The sequence below is a fragment of the Arabidopsis thaliana genome, chromosome 2 (assembly GCF_000001735.4).
Source record: "Arabidopsis thaliana chromosome 2, partial sequence".
Classification (NCBI taxonomy): Eukaryota; Viridiplantae; Streptophyta; class Magnoliopsida; order Brassicales; family Brassicaceae; genus Arabidopsis; species Arabidopsis thaliana.
In genome coordinates, this window is record NC_003071.7 from 10,257,236 (window position 1) to 10,279,191 (window position 21,956).

Here is a 21,956-nt window from a genome sequence, read left to right on the forward strand (position 1 = left end):
AAAAACAATTTTTTGCTATAAAAGTTGACGAATAGGAGGAACACTCTCAACAAAAATGAGATAAATTATGACGGTGTCCGCGTACGATACGGACCAGATTGTGATGATTAACAACACCACGAAAGACAAAAGTTCGATATTGGAGCTACAAGTTGCATCAACTTATTTAAATCCATATGGTAATTAACACTTAGATATAAACAAAGAAGGTGTGGTTGTATTGTGTGGTGGGCTAGGTTGATTAATTTATCTTATATGATCCCTAAACCTCAGTGCTTAAGTACCCAAATTATCGAACCAACCAAGTCATCTTCGTATTTCTTAATCTTAATTTATTCTAATAATCATCATGTATATACCAATTTGATGTATATATTATCGTCGACATGGATGCCACATCGGACATTGTTGAGGATACACCACCCCTGTAGATTGTTATGATATTTCCTCATTATTTTAACGTATCGTTCCACTAATCTCACTCTCAAAATCCAATTACAAACGTGACTATTTAGTCTAATCTACTCTAGTAAACATATAATATTAATTAAAACCCAAAACACATGATGGAGTTAGGCCTTAAGCTAGTTATTTTAGATGACATGTAAACCACCATACAAAAATTAACACACCTTCACGAAAAAAAGTTAACCACACGGCAATTATAAACGAATAAATGACGTGGCGGAGTCAAGTTACACACGCGTTCACACAACATTGGTTGACTTTATAAGTCAAACATCATAGGCGCTAAACGTTTCATTTTCTTCAAACGTTAGTTAGGCACAAACTATAAAAGAGATACTGTCTCTCTTCGATTGTATAATATATGATTTATATATATGTGTATAGTCAAACACCATTTCTGATTCTTTGTTGTCTCAAATAAACACACACACAAAAAAAAAAAAAATGGATTATTGTTCTTTGTTGGTTGTCTCGTTCTTGATCACTGTTATGACCGTTCTTGCTTCTAAAGAGAACGATCATGAGCTAATAAAAAGTGATCAAATCTCTTTGCTTTCTTTCAAATCATCCATTGTTTCAGATCCTCAAAACTCTCTAAGCAGTTGGATTTCTTCTTCTTCTTCTTCGTCTTCTATGCTCGTTGATGTTTGTAATTGGTCTGGTGTGAAGTGTAACAAAGAGAGCACTCAAGTAATCGAGCTTGATATCAGTGGTAGAGATCTCGGCGGCGAAATCTCACCGTCGATCGCTAATCTAACCGGTTTAACGGTTCTTGATCTTTCGAGAAACTTCTTCGTTGGAAAAATCCCACCTGAGATAGGTTCATTGCATGAAACATTGAAGCAGCTAAGTCTCTCTGAGAATCTTTTACATGGAAACATTCCACAAGAGCTTGGTTTGCTTAACCGTCTTGTTTATCTCGATCTTGGAAGCAACCGGTTAAACGGTTCAATCCCGGTTCAGCTCTTTTGCAACGGCTCTTCTTCATCTCTACAATACATAGACCTTTCCAACAACTCTTTAACCGGAGAGATCCCTTTAAATTACCATTGTCACCTCAAAGAACTTCGGTTTCTTCTTCTCTGGTCCAACAAGCTCACCGGTACTGTCCCGTCTTCTCTCTCAAACTCTACGAATCTCAAGTGGATGGATTTGGAGTCAAATATGTTAAGTGGAGAGTTACCTTCTCAAGTCATAAGCAAGATGCCACAACTTCAGTTTCTTTACCTTTCTTATAACCATTTCGTTAGCCACAACAATAACACAAACCTCGAACCTTTTTTCGCCTCTCTCGCCAATTCCTCTGACCTACAAGAGCTTGAGTTAGCCGGAAACAGCCTCGGAGGAGAGATTACTTCTTCCGTAAGGCACCTCTCTGTAAATCTTGTGCAGATTCATCTTGATCAAAACCGTATCCATGGCTCTATACCTCCAGAGATATCAAACCTTTTGAACCTAACTCTTCTAAACTTGTCGAGTAACCTCTTGTCCGGTCCTATCCCGCGTGAGCTCTGTAAGCTAAGCAAGCTCGAAAGGGTTTATCTCTCGAATAATCACCTAACCGGCGAAATCCCTATGGAACTCGGGGATATTCCTCGCCTTGGTCTTCTTGATGTTTCTAGAAACAATCTTTCTGGTTCAATCCCTGATAGTTTCGGAAACCTTTCTCAGCTGAGAAGACTTCTTCTGTACGGAAACCATCTCTCTGGTACTGTCCCTCAAAGCCTCGGCAAATGTATCAATCTTGAGATTCTTGATCTCTCTCACAACAACCTCACAGGGACCATACCTGTTGAAGTTGTCTCCAATCTCAGAAACCTGAAGCTGTATCTCAACCTCTCTAGCAACCACTTAAGCGGTCCAATACCTTTGGAGCTAAGCAAAATGGATATGGTTCTCTCCGTTGATCTGTCTTCCAACGAACTCTCAGGGAAGATTCCGCCTCAGCTCGGAAGCTGCATTGCATTAGAGCATCTGAATCTTTCAAGAAACGGTTTCTCCAGTACGCTTCCTTCATCATTAGGCCAACTTCCATATCTGAAAGAGCTAGATGTGTCTTTTAACAGATTAACCGGAGCTATACCGCCTTCTTTTCAACAGTCTTCGACTCTCAAGCACTTGAATTTCTCCTTCAACTTGCTCTCTGGTAATGTATCTGACAAAGGATCATTCTCTAAGCTGACTATTGAGTCTTTTCTTGGAGATTCTCTCTTGTGTGGCTCTATAAAAGGCATGCAAGCCTGCAAGAAGAAACACAAGTACCCTTCTGTTCTTCTACCGGTTCTGTTATCGTTGATCGCAACTCCTGTTCTGTGTGTGTTCGGGTACCCTTTGGTCCAAAGATCAAGATTTGGAAAGAATCTAACAGTGTATGCCAAAGAAGAGGTGGAAGACGAGGAAAAACAGAACCAAAATGACCCGAAGTACCCGAGAATATCGTATCAGCAGCTCATAGCAGCTACTGGAGGTTTCAATGCTTCTAGCTTGATTGGTTCAGGGAGATTTGGTCATGTTTATAAGGGAGTTCTCAGAAACAACACGAAGGTCGCGGTAAAAGTACTTGATCCAAAGACCGCACTGGAGTTCTCGGGGAGTTTCAAAAGAGAATGTCAGATCTTGAAGAGAACAAGACACAGGAACTTGATCAGGATCATCACTACGTGCAGCAAACCTGGTTTCAACGCTCTTGTTCTGCCACTGATGCCAAATGGAAGCTTGGAGAGGCACTTATACCCGGGAGAGTACTCGAGCAAGAACTTAGATTTGATTCAGTTGGTGAATATATGCAGCGATGTTGCTGAAGGAATAGCTTACTTGCATCACTATTCACCTGTAAAAGTTGTTCACTGTGATCTCAAACCGAGCAATATCCTTCTTGATGATGAAATGACCGCTCTGGTTACGGATTTTGGGATTTCAAGATTGGTTCAAGGTGTTGAAGAAACAGTTTCTACAGATGATTCAGTGTCATTTGGCTCAACAGATGGATTGTTATGTGGATCAGTCGGTTACATTGCACCAGGTACACAATTCTCACAACATCATTAAAGTTTTACTAAGTAGTCTCATTAGTCTTTAAACTAAATGGTTAAGTCATTTATCATCAGAATACGGGATGGGGAAACGCGCATCGACACATGGAGATGTGTACAGTTTTGGTGTTCTCCTGCTAGAGATTGTAAGCGGAAGGAGACCAACAGATGTTCTTGTCAATGAAGGTTCAAGCTTACATGAGTTTATGAAGTCGCATTACCCCGATTCTCTAGAGGGAATCATCGAACAAGCGTTGAGTAGATGGAAACCGCAAGGGAAACCAGAAAAATGTGAGAAGCTATGGAGAGAAGTCATATTGGAAATGATTGAGTTAGGATTGGTATGTACTCAATACAATCCTTCAACTAGGCCTGACATGCTTGATGTCGCACACGAAATGGGACGGCTTAAAGAATATTTATTTGCTTGTCCTTCTCTATTGCATTTTTCATCTCAAGAAACACAAGGAGAAGCTAGTTCATAATGGTTAATTTCTTGAATCAATATTTCATGAGTTTTTTTTTGATGATTGTATTCATTCTTTTAATGATTTTTTCTTGGATTCTTGAGTTGAATTGAATTTTTTTAGAAGTTGCATTTTGTGGACTAATTAAAGTCTTGTTCAAATCAAAAATAAACCAACCAAATCTTCTATTTCAGATTCATTGGTTAATTTTTTTTAAGTGAAAGATTTTTGGTGGGTATTCTGTAATCATGAGATCATATCTTATGTATGTGCTATGAATCTAGCAATGAAGCTTCTCCTAATCTTCAGTTGCCTTATAATCTTATCACAATCCTTTTTGCCTAACATTGGATTAAACAAACAAAAATTTGTAGCAGAGATTTATATTGTAAGTGGAAGCTGATGATGTCTGCTTAATAAATAATAATCTATCCAATGTCTTGATGATTAGTCCTTTATTAGTTCAATATTTCTAAATTAAGTAAGAAATAATGGGTGACATCAACATCAAACAAAGGTCAACATGCCATCAGATTTGTCTCTTTCTGCCATCTTAGATAGAAGTGATGAGCCAAGATATAATCTTTGTGACACATCTTCAGAAGTTTTTTACTTGCCTTATCGTCACTAAAGTAGTTACTGTAGAAACATAGATTTGTCTTAACGATATTAATGGGCAAAAGAAGATGGTATAGGACAAGCTAGAAGTGATGATGAGGTAGGTGCAGAAGACAAAATGACCAAACAATAATCCTTAGTGCTTAGAAAATCCGGATCCAAACACGAAGAGAGGACGGTATCAGTGCGTAAAAGAGATGAGATTTGCTTCTTGAGTGTGACATCCAACAGAGAATATGAGTAATCACAAAGTTGTGGTGAACTGAAAATGTTACCTCCATTGATAGTGACACAACAGGATTTAATAAAAAAAGTTTTCGGAATTGGGATGGTGAAAGAAATAGTGTTTGGATTAGGCTCTAGAATGTGGAAAGCTATGATGACGAATAAGCATGAGAAAAAGATTATGCTAAGATAAAACTAGAAGAAGTTTGGTCTGATAGCTACTTGTAAGTTGTAATCTTATCAGTTTACCGGTTAACATTGGTTCTGACTTCAACCAATCAAAGAAAGGGTTATAACTCCAAACCAAAGACAATCTAAGATTGGTGATTGTGAGATTTTAGACTTTCTTTGGTGCATAAATTAAATGACAAAGCATCCAACAAAACTCTTGTGGTTGGTAACTCTCACTTTCATATGCTTCTTTTATTTCTTCATTTTGTCCACCAAAATATGATAAAGTATGATCAAAACCATGAGATATCTAGAAAACAGAAGAAGATCTGTTTCTCAAAGTCTCAAACTTTACACAAGATGTGAATCTTACTTCAAACAAAAAACGAATGCAAGTACAATATTTAATGACAAACTAATCTTAATATATCACTATAAGGTTCTCAAGGTTTGTATACTTTTCTATAAAATCAACTCGCTATTTGTAGATATCATAACTCGCTCTAAAGCCGTCAACTCTGGACGAGAGGGTGTCTCATAGCCAGAAGTAAAGCATTGCCTGTTTCAATGTACATGCCAAGATTTGTTAGTACTTAAGAACTATCTAAAATTTAGTGAAAGAAGTTAATTTTACCATACCTCTTGAACAGAAACAATAGCTGAGTCATAACTAAACATTGCAGATTGCATAGAACTTAACTCTTCTTCTGATTTTCTCTGCAGATTCATATTTTCTTGACTTACTCCACTAGTTTGAGCTGGCTCTTTGTTGCATCTCTCCTGCTCTAGTCGCTCTACTCGCTCTCTCAACCGCTGTAACTCGGCTTGATACTCTGCATCATTTGCAGAACAACTTCCTAGTGCTTGATCTCTCTTGATACTTTTATCTCTTTTCTGTTTCAATGATTTCTTGGACATCTTTTTCACCAACAAATCAGGTTTACACATACCTTTTTCCCCATTCTTAGTTTCAGAAACAGAAGTTGTCTCCTGCTTCAAAATCTTGTATTGATCTCTTACAGAATCTCGAAAATCTGTAAGCTCTTTCAACTGCTCATCCACCTTCTTGATCTTTTCCCAATTCAAATCTAAATTCTTCTCATGATCTCTTCTTGAATCCAAGCTCTGCTCTATAACACCCTTCTCCACAAGAACCGTCTCATTCGGTTCTGGAGACGGTGTTTGAGATCTATCGCAAAATCTAATACAATCCTCATCATCAAGTCCACTCCATCCCAAACTCATAAGCTTACATCTATAAGCATGTAAGTCACACTCAAGATTCTTGATTTCAACTTCTTTCTGGTAATTCAAATCCTCCAAAAGCTCCATTGACAACTCAACATGAGACATTCTCTCCTCAACCATTCTCTTGTACTGGCTAGCTTCCATAGCAAGCAACGCTTTCTCGCCTTGTAGCCTAAGTATCACAGACATGGCTTCACTCGCTGACGTAGCAGTAGCTTCTCTCTCAGCATCCAACTCTTCCTCAAGTCTCTGCACATCTTCTTTCATTTCATAAAGAGCTATTCTAAGATCTGTGGTGGACTCAAATCCACGCGTTTCTAAGCTATAGCTTCTTCCTACCATATCTCTGATTGCAAAAACACTATATGCAAAATTTCTATTCAATAAATTACTTCAACCACTATAGTTCGTAGAATCTGAAGTTTTTTTTTGTCTAAGCTTCTAGAGAAGAAGAATCTTATAAATGAAATCAAGAAAAGAATCTCATTATACCTTGTAAATTTGTAGAAGAACACGAGTTTTGTCGACGAGCTAGTCCCCAAATTTGGCTCAGAAAGATGTCAAAAAACACTTTTGTGGGGAAAAGTTTTGTGTATTAAAGGACACATTGGAAACTAAAATGTTAAAATTCGACAAAATTAGACCTAATAAATGGAAAAAGCAAAAAAAGGGAAATAGTTTCATTCACACAAGCCACGCTTGACCAAAAATATCATCATTATGCTTTGTCTATATCATTAAAAGTAGAAAGTTTCTTAAGTTGGGCCATTTATAAACTCATTAAACTCTGAGAAAGTAATAGTCCTCTAAAATAATTATGAGATACACTACCAAGAAAAGAGCTGGAAATATTAATGAAACTTTGAATACTTAATGTTACTCATTGAATTATTAGAAAAAAGGAAAGGGTTAATTAGTATATTATAGTCAGTCAAATATTTCTCAAAAATACTGATGAAACTTTGAATGATGAAATCTGACCTTCTTTTTGGCCTGGGACATATCTTCTTAGCTTTCATCCCACAAAATGATATTTGAATCTTCTTCTTTTTTCTTGTTGAAATCTAGTTTTCTTCTTTAATATTATTGAAAAGTTAGTTGACACTTTTTAAGTCTTCAACGGCTCATTACGAGACCAGGTATTTAGTTCATGTTGGGCTACCAAATTACTTTCATTAAAAGACCTCTAGATTGACTTAAACAAAAAAAAATTATGTTAGTGTTTTTAATAAAATTATATAACCGATATTTCAATTGCTTCCTTTTAAGTTTTAACTTGTGTGGCTCACAAAAGAAAACAAAAAAAAATCATACCATTAGTTCATTTTGATATACTCAAAAATCAAATTCAAGAGTTAGTTTTTTGTTTAGTGAAGACTCCTATTGATTCCCATTCTAGGTTACATATGACATCATGCACAATCCAAAGCAGCTTGAATACATATTTGACTGGAGGATTGGTTTCAAAATAGGTTTTCGTTTATTTGTCTCTCGATGTCATACTCTGCGAGAACGTCATAGATGTAGAAGAAAGTAGACAGCAAACTATTGTTCCCAAGATGTGATACAATGTTGATGATGTACTCTATACAATGATGACACCAAGGAAACCATATTTTCAGAGGAGATCATAACATGAAGAATTCTTGATGATGGTGAGATGTTGAATGTCGTGTAGGTGGAACAATCAAAATGTACCTCACAAACCTCAGTTTCAGAGAGAGGATGGTTTTCATATTATGGCTTGCACAAATTCCAGAGAGCAACAATGGCTTGTTGTGCACGACATTCATGGAGATGGCTTAATTAGATCAAAACAGCCCATGTAACTATCTGAGATTTGTTCTTTAATTATCCCTAGCAAAAATAGTATAATGAACCTTAACCATTTTATCACTGACAAATTTTTGATCTCCAGAGAAACAAAGGAATCAAAAGGTTCTAGGTTTTCTTTATATTCCTCCTTCCTCACAATTTCTTCTCTTCCAAGGAATCGATATGCATATATTCTGCTTTAGTAATCAGAATCATTTCAATCTTGAAAATGAGATTCGACAAATCAAGTCTCGGTTTCAAATAGGAAATAGCCATGGATTGTCCAAAGCAAATCAAGATCACATACATCGAAACGCAAGATCACAGAAGCTTACTAAACAATATCTTCTTGCTAAAACCCACAAGAAGGGGAAGCCCGTGAAAAATCAATGATGAGAAGAGTGGTAACACAATGAGCAAGAGCACCCATAACTACAAACACATGGAAAATCTGATGGCTATGTCCCGCCATATCAAACGCTCCAGGCTTCCATCTCTCAGGCACACGGCTGACATAAAACGTTGCTCCCACAAAATACGACAAAGCCGTGGCAATCTCGTAACCGAGGGCGATGAAGACATTAGGGTGATCCCAGTAAAGGCAAAGCACATGTGTAGCAGGTATCACAGCAGATGATCCCATTGCAAGGAAAAGATTAGCTCTGAAAGGTCTAAAACGCGGCGTAGAGAGAGCGGGAGAGAGGAGAGTGATGATAGCGAGGAGACCGAGGATCGAGATCGAGGATAAGTAGAGTAAACGGAAGTTAGGGTGGCAGGAGAATGCGTAGTAGATTGGTGCAAAGAAAGAAGCGACGATCATAAGTGATATTCCTGCGTAGTCCAAACGCCAGAAGAAGACGTTGAAACGTTTTGAGTGACAAGCAAGGAGGTGTGAAACAGAGCTGCAGATTAAACAACCCATTGCTCCGACTAAGTACACGAGCCACGGCCATTTTGGAATAGCTTCTCCTTGTGAGGTAAGACATGAGATGTGATGTGTCACGTTCGAATCCTGTTACAGAGAGAATCTTTTAAAGCTTAGTCATGTGAATGAGTAAAGCATCATTCTTTATTCTTTCCTCAAAAGTTTATGTAATCTTTTCAAAAAGTTTGGTGGGTTCAAAGCTCAAGAGAGAAGAAAAGATCCAAGACATATCGAAAACAACAACACATGGTGGGGGGCAATTTACCACTACTTTACATGATTAGAAAATGACAAAGATTTGATCCCAACAAAAAAAAAATGAATATTGTTTTTGAATATTGTCACAACCATATTATTTTTCATGTCACAACCGTATTATATCTTTCAAACAGATAATAAAAATTTAAACAGAAGAAATATATTTCGTTTTACATTATCGTAAAAACGATATAATATGGTAATGTCACATAAAACAAACTATATAATATAGAATACTCAGCATTATAGTATTGACAATGTCACACATAAGATAAGATAAGGCGGCAATTAAAAAATATCAAAAGAATACAAAAAACTTACATGAAGCAGAGTCTGATTGCTTGAGAGGCAAATCCTCACTCTATCGTCAGGTCCCCGAAAAAAGCCAATTATATATTATTAGGGTGACTTTAAAACAAAACAGAGCAGAAAATGACGATTTTAACCTCGGTGGTTCGTACCCGGCCATGCCGTTAAAAACGCCGGCGAGACTAATCTCCGTCGTCTCCAAGCAACTCACCACCGTCATCCACAGAAATATACCAAATCCAATTAAATGCCTAACGATTATCAAAATCTCCACAAAATCAATTTCGAAACTTCTATAAAATTACGAAAAACCCCCTTTCGAAAGAAATTTAACGTACGTCCAAATGTTGAGAGTCTCGTTGTGCCAAGAGAAAGCACTGAGAAAAGTATCTTTGAGAGACCATTGACATCGATAATGGTTGTGTATAAACTCGTTGTCCTTCAAATACTCAGGCAAGTCTTCGAACTTCATCAATCTCCTTACGATTCTCGTCTCTTCGCCGCAATCTAACCCTTTCCAATCGGTAACCGTCACCATCGCCGGAGATTTCTTCGCCGATCTTCGTCTCTTCATGCTCCGGTTAGTTTCGTTTTCTCTCTAGCTGCGGCGAATCTGTGTCCCTCGCTATCTCTCTGTGTTTATATATGGAGACGAATCCTCTTTGAATGTCATTGAGGGATCGTGACCGTCCACGTGTAAGATATCTCTGACGTGGATTTTTATTAGTGGATGAAGAGATTTTGCTTGGTGTGAGGTTGAGTACACGTGATTAATTGTTTTTTCCCGATGTGCCAGGTTTTTTGAATCATAGCGACAAGTGGGAAGATGAGAAAATGCATAAAGTGTGGTGCGTAAAAATGGCCTACACTAATCTACTTTAGATTTGAGATTACATATGCATAACTTAATCTCAACTATAGTCACCAACCAAACTACAACACCTGGACAAAACTCATAAAATTTAGATTAATCTAGATTAAGTCCCCAAGTCATTCATTTCATGTGTCTTTGTGTGATTGGTTGCATGGCCAAATTACATCCAAGAATTTCTTACAACTGGAAAATAAGTCAAGAAACGTTTCAGTTCCTGAGATAGTTACAGTCATTCTTTTTGTCTTGAATCCTTGATAACACAAAGAAAAAATTACTGTTTTATACAAATTAAAGCGGAATAAAACTGATACATAATACAACAAGCTCATTTACACATACATAGCTATCACATGTTGAAATTTAGGAACTAAAAGAGTATTTGAATGCATTTTCAAACCAATATGTATCAAATACGTACCGCCACCAAAGACGTTTATTACAAAACCATATATTAGAACATTACAACGCACGAAAGAGTTTTTGGAGAACGTTATTACAAACACATACATATGCTTGACAATGCTTAGAGAGAGGACACGTGTTCAACGAGCGCTTCTGATGACAACTCTGGGCTTGTTTCTACGACACTTTTCCATTAACCACTCCTGCTTATGCGAAATGAAGATATGTCCAATCACTAATCCGCAAAACACACCAGGTCCATACGCTATTGCTGCTGATGTCCAGTTAATCACTTGCTCTTCTTCCGGCTCTGATACTTTCTCTAATTCTTGTGGTCTAGGATTTGGGACATGAGTTTTTCTGCAGATATCATCGAGACCATAAAGCTTGGGGTTGTCCATGAATGAAGAACAGTTTTGGCGTTGAAATTGTGTTCCGCGTGGTATTGGACCTTCGAGATTGTTGTGGGCGAAGTTCATGGTTGACAGAAAGGAGAGCTCACCAAGATCTCGGGGAATCTGACCTGACAGCTGATTATGAGACAAATCTAATGCCTCGAGATTCGTCAAATTTGCCAATGATTGAGGTATATCGCTTGTGAAAGCATTACCCGACAAGTTGAGAAAACGTAATCCCTTCAACAAGCCAATGGATTCAGGGATCTTTCCATAAAACTTGTTGCTTGAAAAATCAATGGATGTGAAGTCTTGCCTGATCTTATCAAACTCTCTATCCACACCTTTGTTCACTATTTCCATTGAACTAGTGTAAGTACCAAAATAAGGGTCATCATAATCATCTTGGATGGTAGGATATTCGAAGTATACAACATCAATTTCTAGGTGTAATGTAGTCATTTGAAGCCAGTTGGAAAAATAGAAAGCTGGGAAGGATCCAGTGAAGTCATTATGTGAGACATCAATAACCTTTAAATGTTGAAACCAAGTAGATTCGTGGAGGTGATATAACGGCCCATAGAATTGGTTGGCTCGGAGGATGAGGATATCTAAATATGGCATAGAACCCAACCAAGATGGAAACGTCTCCTTGAATTTGTTTCCTTCCACATTCAAAAGTCGCATGGATGTGCAATTGATCAAGGTTTTTGGGAGTTTACCTTCCAACCGGTTGCGGGTAACATCAAGTGTGTATAAACGAGTAGCATTGAGAAACACATCTGGAAGAATCCCACTGAAATTGTTGTTTCGTAGATTAAGCACTTCCAAAGAATAAGTGATATTCCTTAAACATAGAGGAATTGAGCCACTGAAGCTATTGTTGGACAAATCTAAAATCTCCAGCAATCTAAACTGGCAGATCCAATGTGGAAATGGTCCTTGGAATGAATTAGAATCAAGACGCAAACTCGCATTTGTGCTTGATCTAGAACTTGTGATGATTTTCCAAAACCACTCAAAGAGTTGTGAGAAAGTTCTAGCGATGACAATCTCAATAAGCAACCTGGGACATTGCCTTGCAACTTATTGTTGGAAATATCTAACCTTTCGAGTTTGAGAAATTGAGATATGGATTCTGGGATTTGGCCATCGAAATTGTTATCAGCAAGGTATAGACTACTAAGACTAGACGATGATGGCCATGTATTCCCAAAATCTATAGGTCCCTTGAAATTGTTTCGCGCCAAAGTAACCCATTGTAACGAAGGAATCTTGAACAAGGATGTTGGGAAAGGCCCGGAAAATGAGTTGTTACGAAGATCTAATAATACGAGATTGAGAAATTTAGATATGGATTCAGGGATTGGGCCATCGAAATTGTTATCAGCAAGACTAAGATAAGAAAGCCTAGAAGATAAAGACGAATTCCCAAAATCTATATGTCCCGTGAAGTTGTTGTTACTGTCCCTCAAATTAACCCATCGTAACGAAGGAATCGTGAACAAGGATGTAGGAAAAGGCCCGAAAAAGTTCCCACCCCCAAATCCCTCCAAGTTGTGGAATCGGCTCATGTCCGGTATAAGCTCGGGTTCAAAGTCATTTTCTCTGATGTCGAGTTGGATCAATTTCGTTAAATTGGCAAATGAAACAGAAGATTTGCCACTTAAGTGGTTTATGGAAAGGCGAAGGTACATTAGTTTGGTCAAGTTTCCAATTGAAGATGGAACTTGACCAACTAATTTATTTTCCGAAAGGTCGAGAAAGGTGAGATGAGAAAGGGTTCCTAATGAAAAAGGAATCTCTCCATAGAGATTGCAATAACGAAGGGTTAGGTTTTGGAGATATTGGAGTTTGAAAAGACCACTATTTGGTTTTAAAGTGTTGTTAAGATTAACGCCAAGAAGATAAAGTGAAATCACCTGGCCATATTTAGCATCACACGTGACAGACTCCCAAGAACAGCAATCACTGCTCTTGTTCCATGACCTCATATTTTCAAGTCTCCGGAAGTTCATATCTGCTCCCGGAAACTCGTGTTTGAACTCCAAAAGAGCATCCCTCTGATCATGGCGGCAACGGTGGGCCGTAGGAGAAGCAAGAGTGTGTGGAAAAAACGAAAACAAGGAGATGAAATACAAGGTAATAACAACAATACCATTAAAGGAATAAGATTGGCTTGGTATCATCATTACTTCTTTTGTTTTTAAGTTTTAGTTTGTGTGGTTGTGATAGGTTATAATTATGGCTTCTGATCTCTCTTTATAAAGAACCAATAACAAAAATCAGTTGTGGAGCTCTTGACTTTCGGTGAACACTAGTACTGTCGTCAACTCTGACATTGACCCATCACACACTCTATTGACTTGACATTGTCGATTTCATTATCTTTTTTTTACAATTCAAAAATTTTAATGCCTTCATTATAAATTTTTAAGGTATAAGTTTTCTTGGAATTTCACAATCAAAATCGTTACAATAGAGAGGAGCATGAGTAACTTGTGCCAGAAGAAAGAGTGTTTGGGAAATGTGACATAGAAAACGAATTGGGCATTTTCAGTCTCAATGGTTTAGGAGACGCAACATTTCCATTGGACTTTTTGACTTGCAAAATTCTTCATATGGAAGAGTCAGTGAGGCGTGAATTAAGGGTTTCATGAAAGAGACAAATGATCAAAAAAAAAGAAAAATAACCCTCAAAGACGTTTGTTACAAAAACGAGTTATTGGAGATTGGAGAACACTGATGGGAAATCTTTACAAACTTATCAGTCTTCTTATCCTCTCTAAGTCTTTGTGATTTGTGCCCCATAGACCATTGACTCATTCCTTCCACCTTATCTGCCACATACTGTTTCGACTTGTCTCATTCCTGAAAAAAACGTTCGTTAGCTAATTTCATAGGTTAATTCCCAACAAAATTTATCAATTGGAGACAAAAGGGAAAATTCGCAGTGTAAAAGGTGTCCCAATGGTCAGCATCGGCTCCACCTATTACCTATAGGCAAGGTAGGCAAATGCCAAGGGTCCAATATTAATTTCAGAAAAACACTTAAAGAAGAAAAGTCCAAATTTTCTTAACTTTTTTTTTTACTAAGAGGTTTAATTTTTGTTTGGTTTTGCCATAGGTTATATCGAGACGGCACTGCCAATGGTACTATCAGACAATGCCTAGAAGTTCTACCTAATTTTTAATCTCTTATCTCACAACTTCCTTAAAATCTGCTCGTGAGTAACAAACATAGTCACATTCCCATACAAATTAAATTCTCCTACAATAGTCTTGCACTACTCTAAAATGAACACCTTATCATTATAATTGCAGTGTCACTACGATATAGATGGAATAATTTGAGTATGGATACATATATATATATATATATATATATATATATATATATATATATATTAATAAACAAAAAAACATGGGAAATGAGGACATGAAAGATTGCTATGTTGATAACAGAAACAGTGGGTTTGATTATTGCAGATAACTAAAATTTGTAGTGAAATGGAGTATAAACCTTGACTTGCTTTCTTTGTTCACTTGGATCCCAAGGCAAACAATAAACACAACATAAAAAAAAAGATTGTTTATACATTATCAAGGTATAATTATTAAATATTTGTCTGTTGAAAAACATGCTAAACTGGCCGGCAAGAGCTGCTTTTTCAGAGCCATAAAGCCATCTAATATTCAGTGCAAAACCAATGAAATTCTACTTATGAGATTTTGGCCATTCCACTGAATCTCTCTAGTTATCCATTACTACCAGAAAGTAAATCAAGAAACAAAGAACAAGATATGCTTCATTTCCTCACATGATTAAGAGGGGAAATTTTTGTCTTGACTCCTTCGAAATACTCAGAAAATTGTGGATTTCATTCAAATAAATCCACAAATCATTTCGAATCAAATTTCTGGAATTTCCGAAAGAAATCACTAGAATAGTGAAAGCAAAGACTTTTAGCATCTTATTCAGACAATTTAGTAATTAGGTCTAAACGGGCTACCTTTTTAGTATTTTTCAGATCCATTATTAGTAGTCAAATCTAAACGGGTCAACCTATTATATAGTGTCTTTAAACGGGTTCGGGTCCACAAAATAAGACCGTATCCTTTCAGGCCAGCGGGCTTTATGTCCATTTCAACATCATGTGTAACATGTCCAAGAAGAAAGAGTGTTTGGAGATATTCGGCCTCTGTGGGGAAGCAAAATTTCTATTGACTTTTCTTATAAATCCAATGGGGAAACGGTCCTTGGAATGAATTTGACTCAAGACTCAATACACGCATTGGAGCTCTATCTAGAACTTCTAATGACTTTCCAATACTACTAAAAGAGTTGTGAGAAAGCGATAACCATGTCAATCTTGATAAGCAACCTGGTACTGTTCCTTCCATCTTATTGTAGGAAAGATCAAGGATATAGAGGTTATGTAACTGTGATATAGATTTTGGGATTGTCCCGATGAAATTGTTGTTTGTAAGACTGAACATTTTGCGCTTCGAAAATTTAGATATAGATTCAGGGACTGAGCCATCAAATTTGTTATCGCCAAGGTGTATACCAATAAGCCTAGGCGATGAAGTTGTATTCCCAAACTCTATATGTCCCTTGAACTGGTTCTCCCACTTAAGTTGTTTTCACTAAGGTCTAGGTGCCTAAGATGGGTTAAGTTTCCAAATGAATATGGAACTTGACCTACTAATCTATTATTGAGAAGGTTAAGTTTTGTGAGATGGGAAAGGTTTCCGAATAAAGAAGGAATCTCCCCATAGAGATAGCAAGTTGAAATGGTTAATTTTTGAAGATGTTGGAGTTTAAAAAGACCACTATTTGGTTTCAAGGAGTTGTTGAGAAAGACGTAATTAAGGTAAAGTGAAATCACCTTGCCAGACTTAGCATCGCACTTGACACCCTTCCAATAACAACAATCACTGCTCTTGTTCCATAAACTTAATGATGCAAAATAAGGATCTAGCTTGGATTGATTGATCGGAAACTCGTGTTTGAACTCTTAAAGAGCATCCCTTTGGTCATGGCGGCAATAGTGAAGCGTAGGAGAAGCAAATGTGTGTAGAACAAAGAAAACCAAAAAGAAGGAATACAACGTAACACCAGAAAAGCAATAAGATTGTTGTGGACTCATAATTACTTTCTGTGTGTATGTGTGTGCAGTGTGTGGTAAGTAATAGGTTATGACTATGGCTTCTGAGTATGCCTTTAATAAGAAAAAAGGAAAATAAAAACACTTCTGGAGTTTAGTTCTTGACTTCGAGAACAATCTATCGTGTGAACTCGTCGGACTTCTTATCCTCCTAATTCTTCATGCATCTCTGCTCAGTGATTTGTGCCACTGGTCCATATAGACTACTGATTGACTCATTCAATTCTAAATTATCCACCACATACGTTTCTTTTTGTTTTTGTTTATCTACCACATACTATCTTGACTTGACCTTGTCGATCGAGTTCATTATTTTTTATTTCATTTTTAATATTCTGAAAACTATGTTCCTAAAAACATGAGGTACGCAGTTTCATGAATTCCAAAAAAAAATTGTCGATTAGAAACAGTTATTAAAAAAATGTAAACTGTATGACCTTGCAGTAGTAACAAACTTAGTTTCTAATCTACTAAGAATGGAAGAAATAAAAACTGAGATTGCTGATAAAAGTGTGTGACAAGTTGCTGTTATTATGAGACAATTGTTGTACTCTTGAGCTCTATGTATGTTTACAATAAAATAAAAGTTTATGTCTACATATCTCAAAATCATCACAAAATTTAAAAGGAGGAAACAAAAGAACGAAAAAGAACAAGATTTAAGATACAGCTTACTAAGAAGGTGATTAAAGATCAATCGATTTTAACCGAAGAGTAGATAAGCCTGGTGAACCAAAAGCATGCGTAGAAACCAATTGCACCAGTAAAGACGAAGAATACGTATGAAACTATGAGCATGTACCCAAAGTAGAGCACTGCAGAGACGAGCTTTGTGATCTCAAGTTTGGTGTAGAAGTAAAAGACTGCGTAAAGAAAGAGGTAAACCGCGGAAGAGCCTGATGTTAAGTAAGATCTCCACCACCATTGATAGTCTTCACTACACAGCTGAAAATAACAGAGGACGACCGTGATCTCTGCGCAAGTGATGATCAAAATGATGAAGACGATGAAGAGGAAGCCGAATATGTAGTAGAACTGATGTAGCCATATTGAGGTGAGTATGAAGAAGAGCTCGATGAAGACTGCGCCAAATGGGAGAATGCCTCCAATCAAAATGGAGAAGATTGGGTTCATGTACCAGGCCTGTGTTGGGATCTGCCGCGGGATCTTGTTGGTTTTCACTGGATCTTCCGGTGCAGGTTTTCTGAAACCAATGTAGCCACCGATGAAAACAAGTGGAACAGAGATACCAAACCAGAGGACAACCAAAGCAAACATTGTACCAAATGGGACTGCACCGGATGATTTTTGTCCCCAGATTATCGCATTAAGGACAAAGAAGGCGACAAAGACGGTAGCGGGAAACATGAATGCGGTTTTCAGAGCGTTTCTTTTCCATTCGGTTCCTCTTAACGTCTTGTAGAGGCGTGAAGACGCGTATCCTGCCAATAGTCCCATGAAAACCCAAAGCAAAAGCATAGCCGTCATAAGACCACCACGGTTTGAAGGAGATAAAAAGCCAAGACAAGCAAAGATCATGGTGACAAGAATCATTCCAAAGCATTGAACTCCAGTGCCTGCATAAACACAAAGCAACTCCGGGTTTGTTGGCGGTCTGAAAACATCTCCGTGTACCAATTTCCAACCCGTCTCTTCGAGGGCCTCTTCATGACTCTCTAACTGATTGTAGTTGGAAATATCTCGGTAGAGTGTTCTTAGCATGATCATAGCGACCATACCAGAGAGGAAAAGAACAATCATCATAGAATTAACGATTGAGAACCAATGAATCTGATCATCAGCCATTAGAAGGTAAGTGTCCCACCTAGACGCCCATTTCACCTCACTTTCCTGGAAGTCAACATCATATGTGAAGATAATCTCGTTCCCTTCTTCAACCTCCTGAGGAGACTCAGAGTTAGTGACTGCACGCTTTGTATGCGGATCACAAGTCGTTAACCGAGCCTTTTCATTCCATTGACCTTCATATTCATGTTTGACACTGCATCGAGATAAAATCAGTAGATGTTAGTCGCTTACACAATACAGAGTCAAAGTCCTTAAATCACAAAAAGCTACCTGAACGGCTTGACTTCAAAGCCAACGATTCTTGAAGAATCGGTCTGTATATCTCTGTGATACCTAACAGTGAAGGTCAAGTGGTTGTGGATAAAATACTTCTCCTCCTTTTTCTACAAGAAAATCAAATAAATAAGAACTCTTTCCATTGAAACATATTCAGAAAAGGTGATGATGAGCTCTTACGCCAGCAAAGATTCCCTTGAGACCAACATGGAAACCATGCTGATACACTACAACATTGTCCTGATCTGGCCTTTGCACCGGAACAACTAGGGGAAGGTTGTCCAAAATCCTGCATAAGAAATCAATCTTCCTCATAAAAACAGAAGAAAAACAAAACACATTCAGTCGAAGGCGACAAAATCAATCTCCTCACATGTTAACTCGATATTCATCAGCAATCTTCTCCTTAAACGCCTTTGCGGTTTTCTTATCAAGCTTCACACGACAAACCGCAGCACACATCTGCGATTCCCTCATTTTAAACTGCAACAAAGAAACAAACAGACATTAAAAACAACTCAACAACTACCACTTAACCAAGACAGATAGAGAAAGAACCAAGAAGAAACAAGAACATACCACAAAAGGAGAGTTCTCAATTCGATCACCACGAAGAACTTCACCGAGATTCTCAGCACTATCAACAATATGTTCTGGACGACAATAAGGAAGAGAATAATAGGAATATGGAAGCTGAGTCTTTGTAGATGTCAATTTATTAACTTTCACCATCAATGCATCTCCCTGAAAAACAAAACCATAACTCCAAAGTTTGAACCTTTATAGATAATGACCATTATACATTCTTCTACTCCAAAAGCTAGATTCACACAGAAACAAGTCTAAACAATGGCTAATACATATAGACTAATGAAACATTCTCTTTAAACACAACACTCAGTGGTAACTGAAGATCAAAATTACCCAAATCTCATAAAACAGAGCCATAGATCCAATTTTAACAAGATTACTTGATCGATTGCGTTGGATCTAAATCAGAAAAAAATCTAGACCCAGTGTGAATCAAAGCTCTAAGAAGAAGCTGCATTTGTGAAATACAGATACAGAGATGATTTTATGTGGCTGACCATTTGGAAATCTTGTGGAGCGACGCCGGGAAGGTAAAATCCATGGATATGGACATTGAGGGAGAAGAATAAGACAAGGGTGAAGATCAAAATCCGAACTTTCGCCATGGATTTGCTCGATTTCGTCTTCTTCTTCGGAGAGTGAAATTTCTTAAATGAAGGAGAAGAGAGTGGGAAGAAACATGGCAATTGGACGATTTATGGCCGTTGGATATTTTAGTATCTCGTTTGATTTAATCAACGGTTGAGATTTCCTAAGTTGGAGCTGTCGGTGATTCTTCTTCTTAAGGTAATGAAATATCAAAGTCAACACTTTTTAAGGTAAAAAAATAAAACTTTGAATAGACAATAATTAAAATCAAAGTCCAATTTACGAGAAATCTAATTTTTAAATAAGGAAACAATTTTTTTTTTTTTTTGTTAATTTAAGTAGATTAGATGAAACTTGTAAATGTAGCAAAGTAGAAATGAGTTAGTGTGGAGGATACGAAATAATTATGAAAAAGTATTCAAAGAATAAAAGAAAAAAATGGATTTAAATCAATTAGAAGACAAAATCCATTTGGTAAATGAAGGTGACCTCTTAACTATTCTAGCAGATTATGAAACCTTACACACACCAGCAACCACCTTGACATATAATTAAATGTACATTACCAATAAATACATGTAAGAAAAAAGCACACACACACACAATACAAATCCGCATTAGATAAATGTAAGTCTTTCTTTTACAGACTGTTTTCAAATTGAAAACGGACGGTTTTCTTCTGGAGATAACTAGTCCGGTATAAATGTAAGCATATAATAGTAATCGCGGAAACTAACTTCTATTATTTCTATTCTATTATAAAGTAAAAGCAGTCGTTGGCAACACAACATTAGAATAATTTGAAAAGATAAGAAAAATTAACATAGCATTTGATATGGGCCAACTCTTTGATGATATTGGGATCGGGAACATGGACTTTGGTATTCTGAGGTATAATATAGTTTTCACGAGTAATGTAGGCATTGTCGTGTGCACCACCTCCGAAATAAATGATTACAAAAGTTCAGTATTATAAAAAATGGTCTAGGCGGTCGTTTACACTCTATCTAGGCACTAGACTCTCAGGTAACGCCTAAATAATCGCTTCGATTGTCTAAAATAACATAAATTGCCATATTTTCTATGTTCACTTGTCCATTTATTATCAATTTTAGGGTCTAAATGATTGTTGTGGTTAAGGTGGACAAATTCGTTTGTGTATTTGACCACGTTTTATTTACCATTTCACAAATTACTTCTGTGTGGATTTAAAAAAGAAAACTGATGCGGATCAACCACATACCGTTTTTACATATAAATAGAGTTGGTTGCGACGGTTTGTTGTCTACTTTAAAAATAGTTCGGATTAAACCATTGACGGATTTATCCATCTTAACTGCCGTAACCATTCAAACTTGTGAGATGAGAGAAGTAACAATCAAAAATACCAATTGATTGCTCGTATCTTACTAGAATTACTGACAAATTCTTCTATAAATGCAACGTTTCTCAAAGAATCTCAAGGTTAAGCTTATTATTGACACTTATATAAACTTCTATTTATTTATTTATTTAAGTAAATAATCAAAATTGCATGAGCATGTTGGCTATAAGAGAAAAATTGCATGAGAATGGCATTCTTATAGATTGATGAAATTCGATTGGTCGTGATTGGATATTCTATACAAGAAAAAAATATTGATACGCTGAGGTAGTCTAAATAGATTATAGTGTTTCATAGAACTAAGAAGGAATTATCGAAAGCAGTCTAATACTTTTTTAATCTTTAAATCATTTGAGGTTCGGGGTTCACGACGAGTGCAACGAACATGAAGACAGACTTTTTTTCTTCAATTTCATCAAACTTTTTTTTTCTTTCTGTTTTATATGCTTCTGCTTCATCACCCTTTTTTCTTTGGGTTTTAAATGTTTCTGGTTCATTCACCTTTTTTCTATGTGGCTTAGGTGCTCCTATTTCATCTCTTAGTTTTCTTTCCAGTTTTTTAGGTCCTTTTGGTTCATTGTTAGCTTGTTGTCGTTTAGATTTAGCATTTTTCAACTTAATGACTTTCTGATATTCCAGATTATTAGATCTAAAATACTCGGAGTCAAACGAATCATATCAGTAACAAAATACAAAACTAGTCACTACTTGCGAATCAATCAAACAAAAATAAAACATCTAATCATGGATGTGTATTCACAAATAACTTACCATTACAAGTGTGTAGTTTACAAATGCTCTGTTTTGACTTAAAATCAAAAGTTTCGACGATTTAATTTTTTTTGATGTGGTCATAAAAAGAAACTTGAAGAAATAGAGAATGATTCTTCAGATTTCTTGTTAAGTGATCGTGAAATACTTTGATTAGGG

At 36.8% G+C, this 21,956-nt stretch overlaps 4 protein-coding genes and 2 pseudogenes across 12 annotated transcripts; 1 reads left to right on the forward strand and 5 right to left on the reverse strand.

Moving 5' to 3' along the window:
- Nucleotides 1-871: 871 nt before the first annotated feature.
- On the forward strand, nt 872-4,117 carry AT2G24130 (Leucine-rich receptor-like protein kinase family protein; the record flags this gene model as incomplete). Of its 2 annotated transcripts, NM_127974.1 has the most annotated exons (3): nt 913-1,003; nt 1,049-3,490; nt 3,576-3,985. In NM_127974.1, 3 exons carry the CDS (start codon nt 913-915, stop codon nt 3,983-3,985), a joined length of 2,943 nt encoding a protein of 980 aa, NP_179990.1. The 2 variants fall into 2 exon arrangements, with proteins under 2 accessions (NP_001324448.1, NP_179990.1); NM_001335917.1 differs by having other exon boundaries at nt 872-3,490; nt 3,576-4,117.
- Nucleotides 4,118-5,242: 1,125 nt separating this feature from the next.
- Nucleotides 5,243-6,830, reverse strand: AT2G24140 (myosin-J heavy chain-like protein (Protein of unknown function, DUF593)). 4 transcript variants are annotated; one of them, NM_127975.2, is made up of 3 exons: nt 6,722-6,830; nt 5,621-6,478; nt 5,243-5,540 (listed from the first exon to the last, which is right to left on the reverse strand). In NM_127975.2, the coding sequence occupies exons 2-3, from the start codon at nt 6,416-6,418 to the stop codon at nt 5,517-5,519; spliced, it is 822 nt and encodes a 273-aa protein (NP_565563.1). In that variant the 5' UTR covers nt 6,419-6,478; nt 6,722-6,830; the 3' UTR covers nt 5,243-5,516. The 4 variants fall into 4 exon arrangements, with proteins under 4 accessions (NP_565563.1, NP_001324336.1, NP_001324335.1 ...); NM_001335920.1 differs by having other exon boundaries at nt 5,621-6,486; NM_001335919.1 differs by having other exon boundaries at nt 5,621-6,590.
- A 1,205-nt stretch (nt 6,831-8,035) lies between these two features.
- On the reverse strand, nt 8,036-10,372 carry HHP3 (heptahelical protein 3). 2 transcript variants are annotated; one of them, NM_127976.5, is made up of 4 exons: nt 9,875-10,372; nt 9,689-9,787; nt 9,549-9,588; nt 8,036-9,056 (listed from the first exon to the last, which is right to left on the reverse strand). In NM_127976.5, the coding sequence occupies exons 1-4, from the start codon at nt 10,108-10,110 to the stop codon at nt 8,397-8,399; spliced, it is 1,035 nt and encodes a 344-aa protein (NP_565564.1). In that variant the 5' UTR covers nt 10,111-10,372; the 3' UTR covers nt 8,036-8,396. The 2 variants fall into 2 exon arrangements, with proteins under 2 accessions (NP_565564.1, NP_001325271.1); NM_001335921.1 differs by having other exon boundaries at nt 8,176-9,056; nt 9,689-10,170.
- A 400-nt stretch (nt 10,373-10,772) lies between these two features.
- AT2G24160 lies at nt 10,773-13,377 on the reverse strand (annotated as a pseudogene). The gene has a single exon.
- Nucleotides 13,378-15,436: 2,059 nt separating this feature from the next.
- On the reverse strand, nt 15,437-16,360 carry AT2G24165 (annotated as a pseudogene). The gene has a single exon.
- A 503-nt stretch (nt 16,361-16,863) lies between these two features.
- On the reverse strand, nt 16,864-20,031 carry AT2G24170 (Endomembrane protein 70 protein family). Of its 2 annotated transcripts, NM_001335922.1 has the most exons (8): nt 19,954-20,031; nt 19,552-19,886; nt 19,043-19,207; nt 18,837-18,946; nt 18,644-18,752; nt 18,458-18,570; nt 17,662-18,380; nt 16,877-17,582 (listed from the first exon to the last, which is right to left on the reverse strand). In NM_001335922.1, the coding sequence occupies exons 2-8, from the start codon at nt 19,657-19,659 to the stop codon at nt 17,557-17,559; spliced, it is 1,350 nt and encodes a 449-aa protein (NP_001324043.1). In that variant the 5' UTR covers nt 19,660-19,886; nt 19,954-20,031; the 3' UTR covers nt 16,877-17,556. The 2 variants fall into 2 exon arrangements, with proteins under 2 accessions (NP_179994.2, NP_001324043.1); NM_127978.4 differs by having other exon boundaries at nt 16,864-18,380.
- Between the last annotated feature and the right edge of the window lie 1,925 nt (nt 20,032-21,956).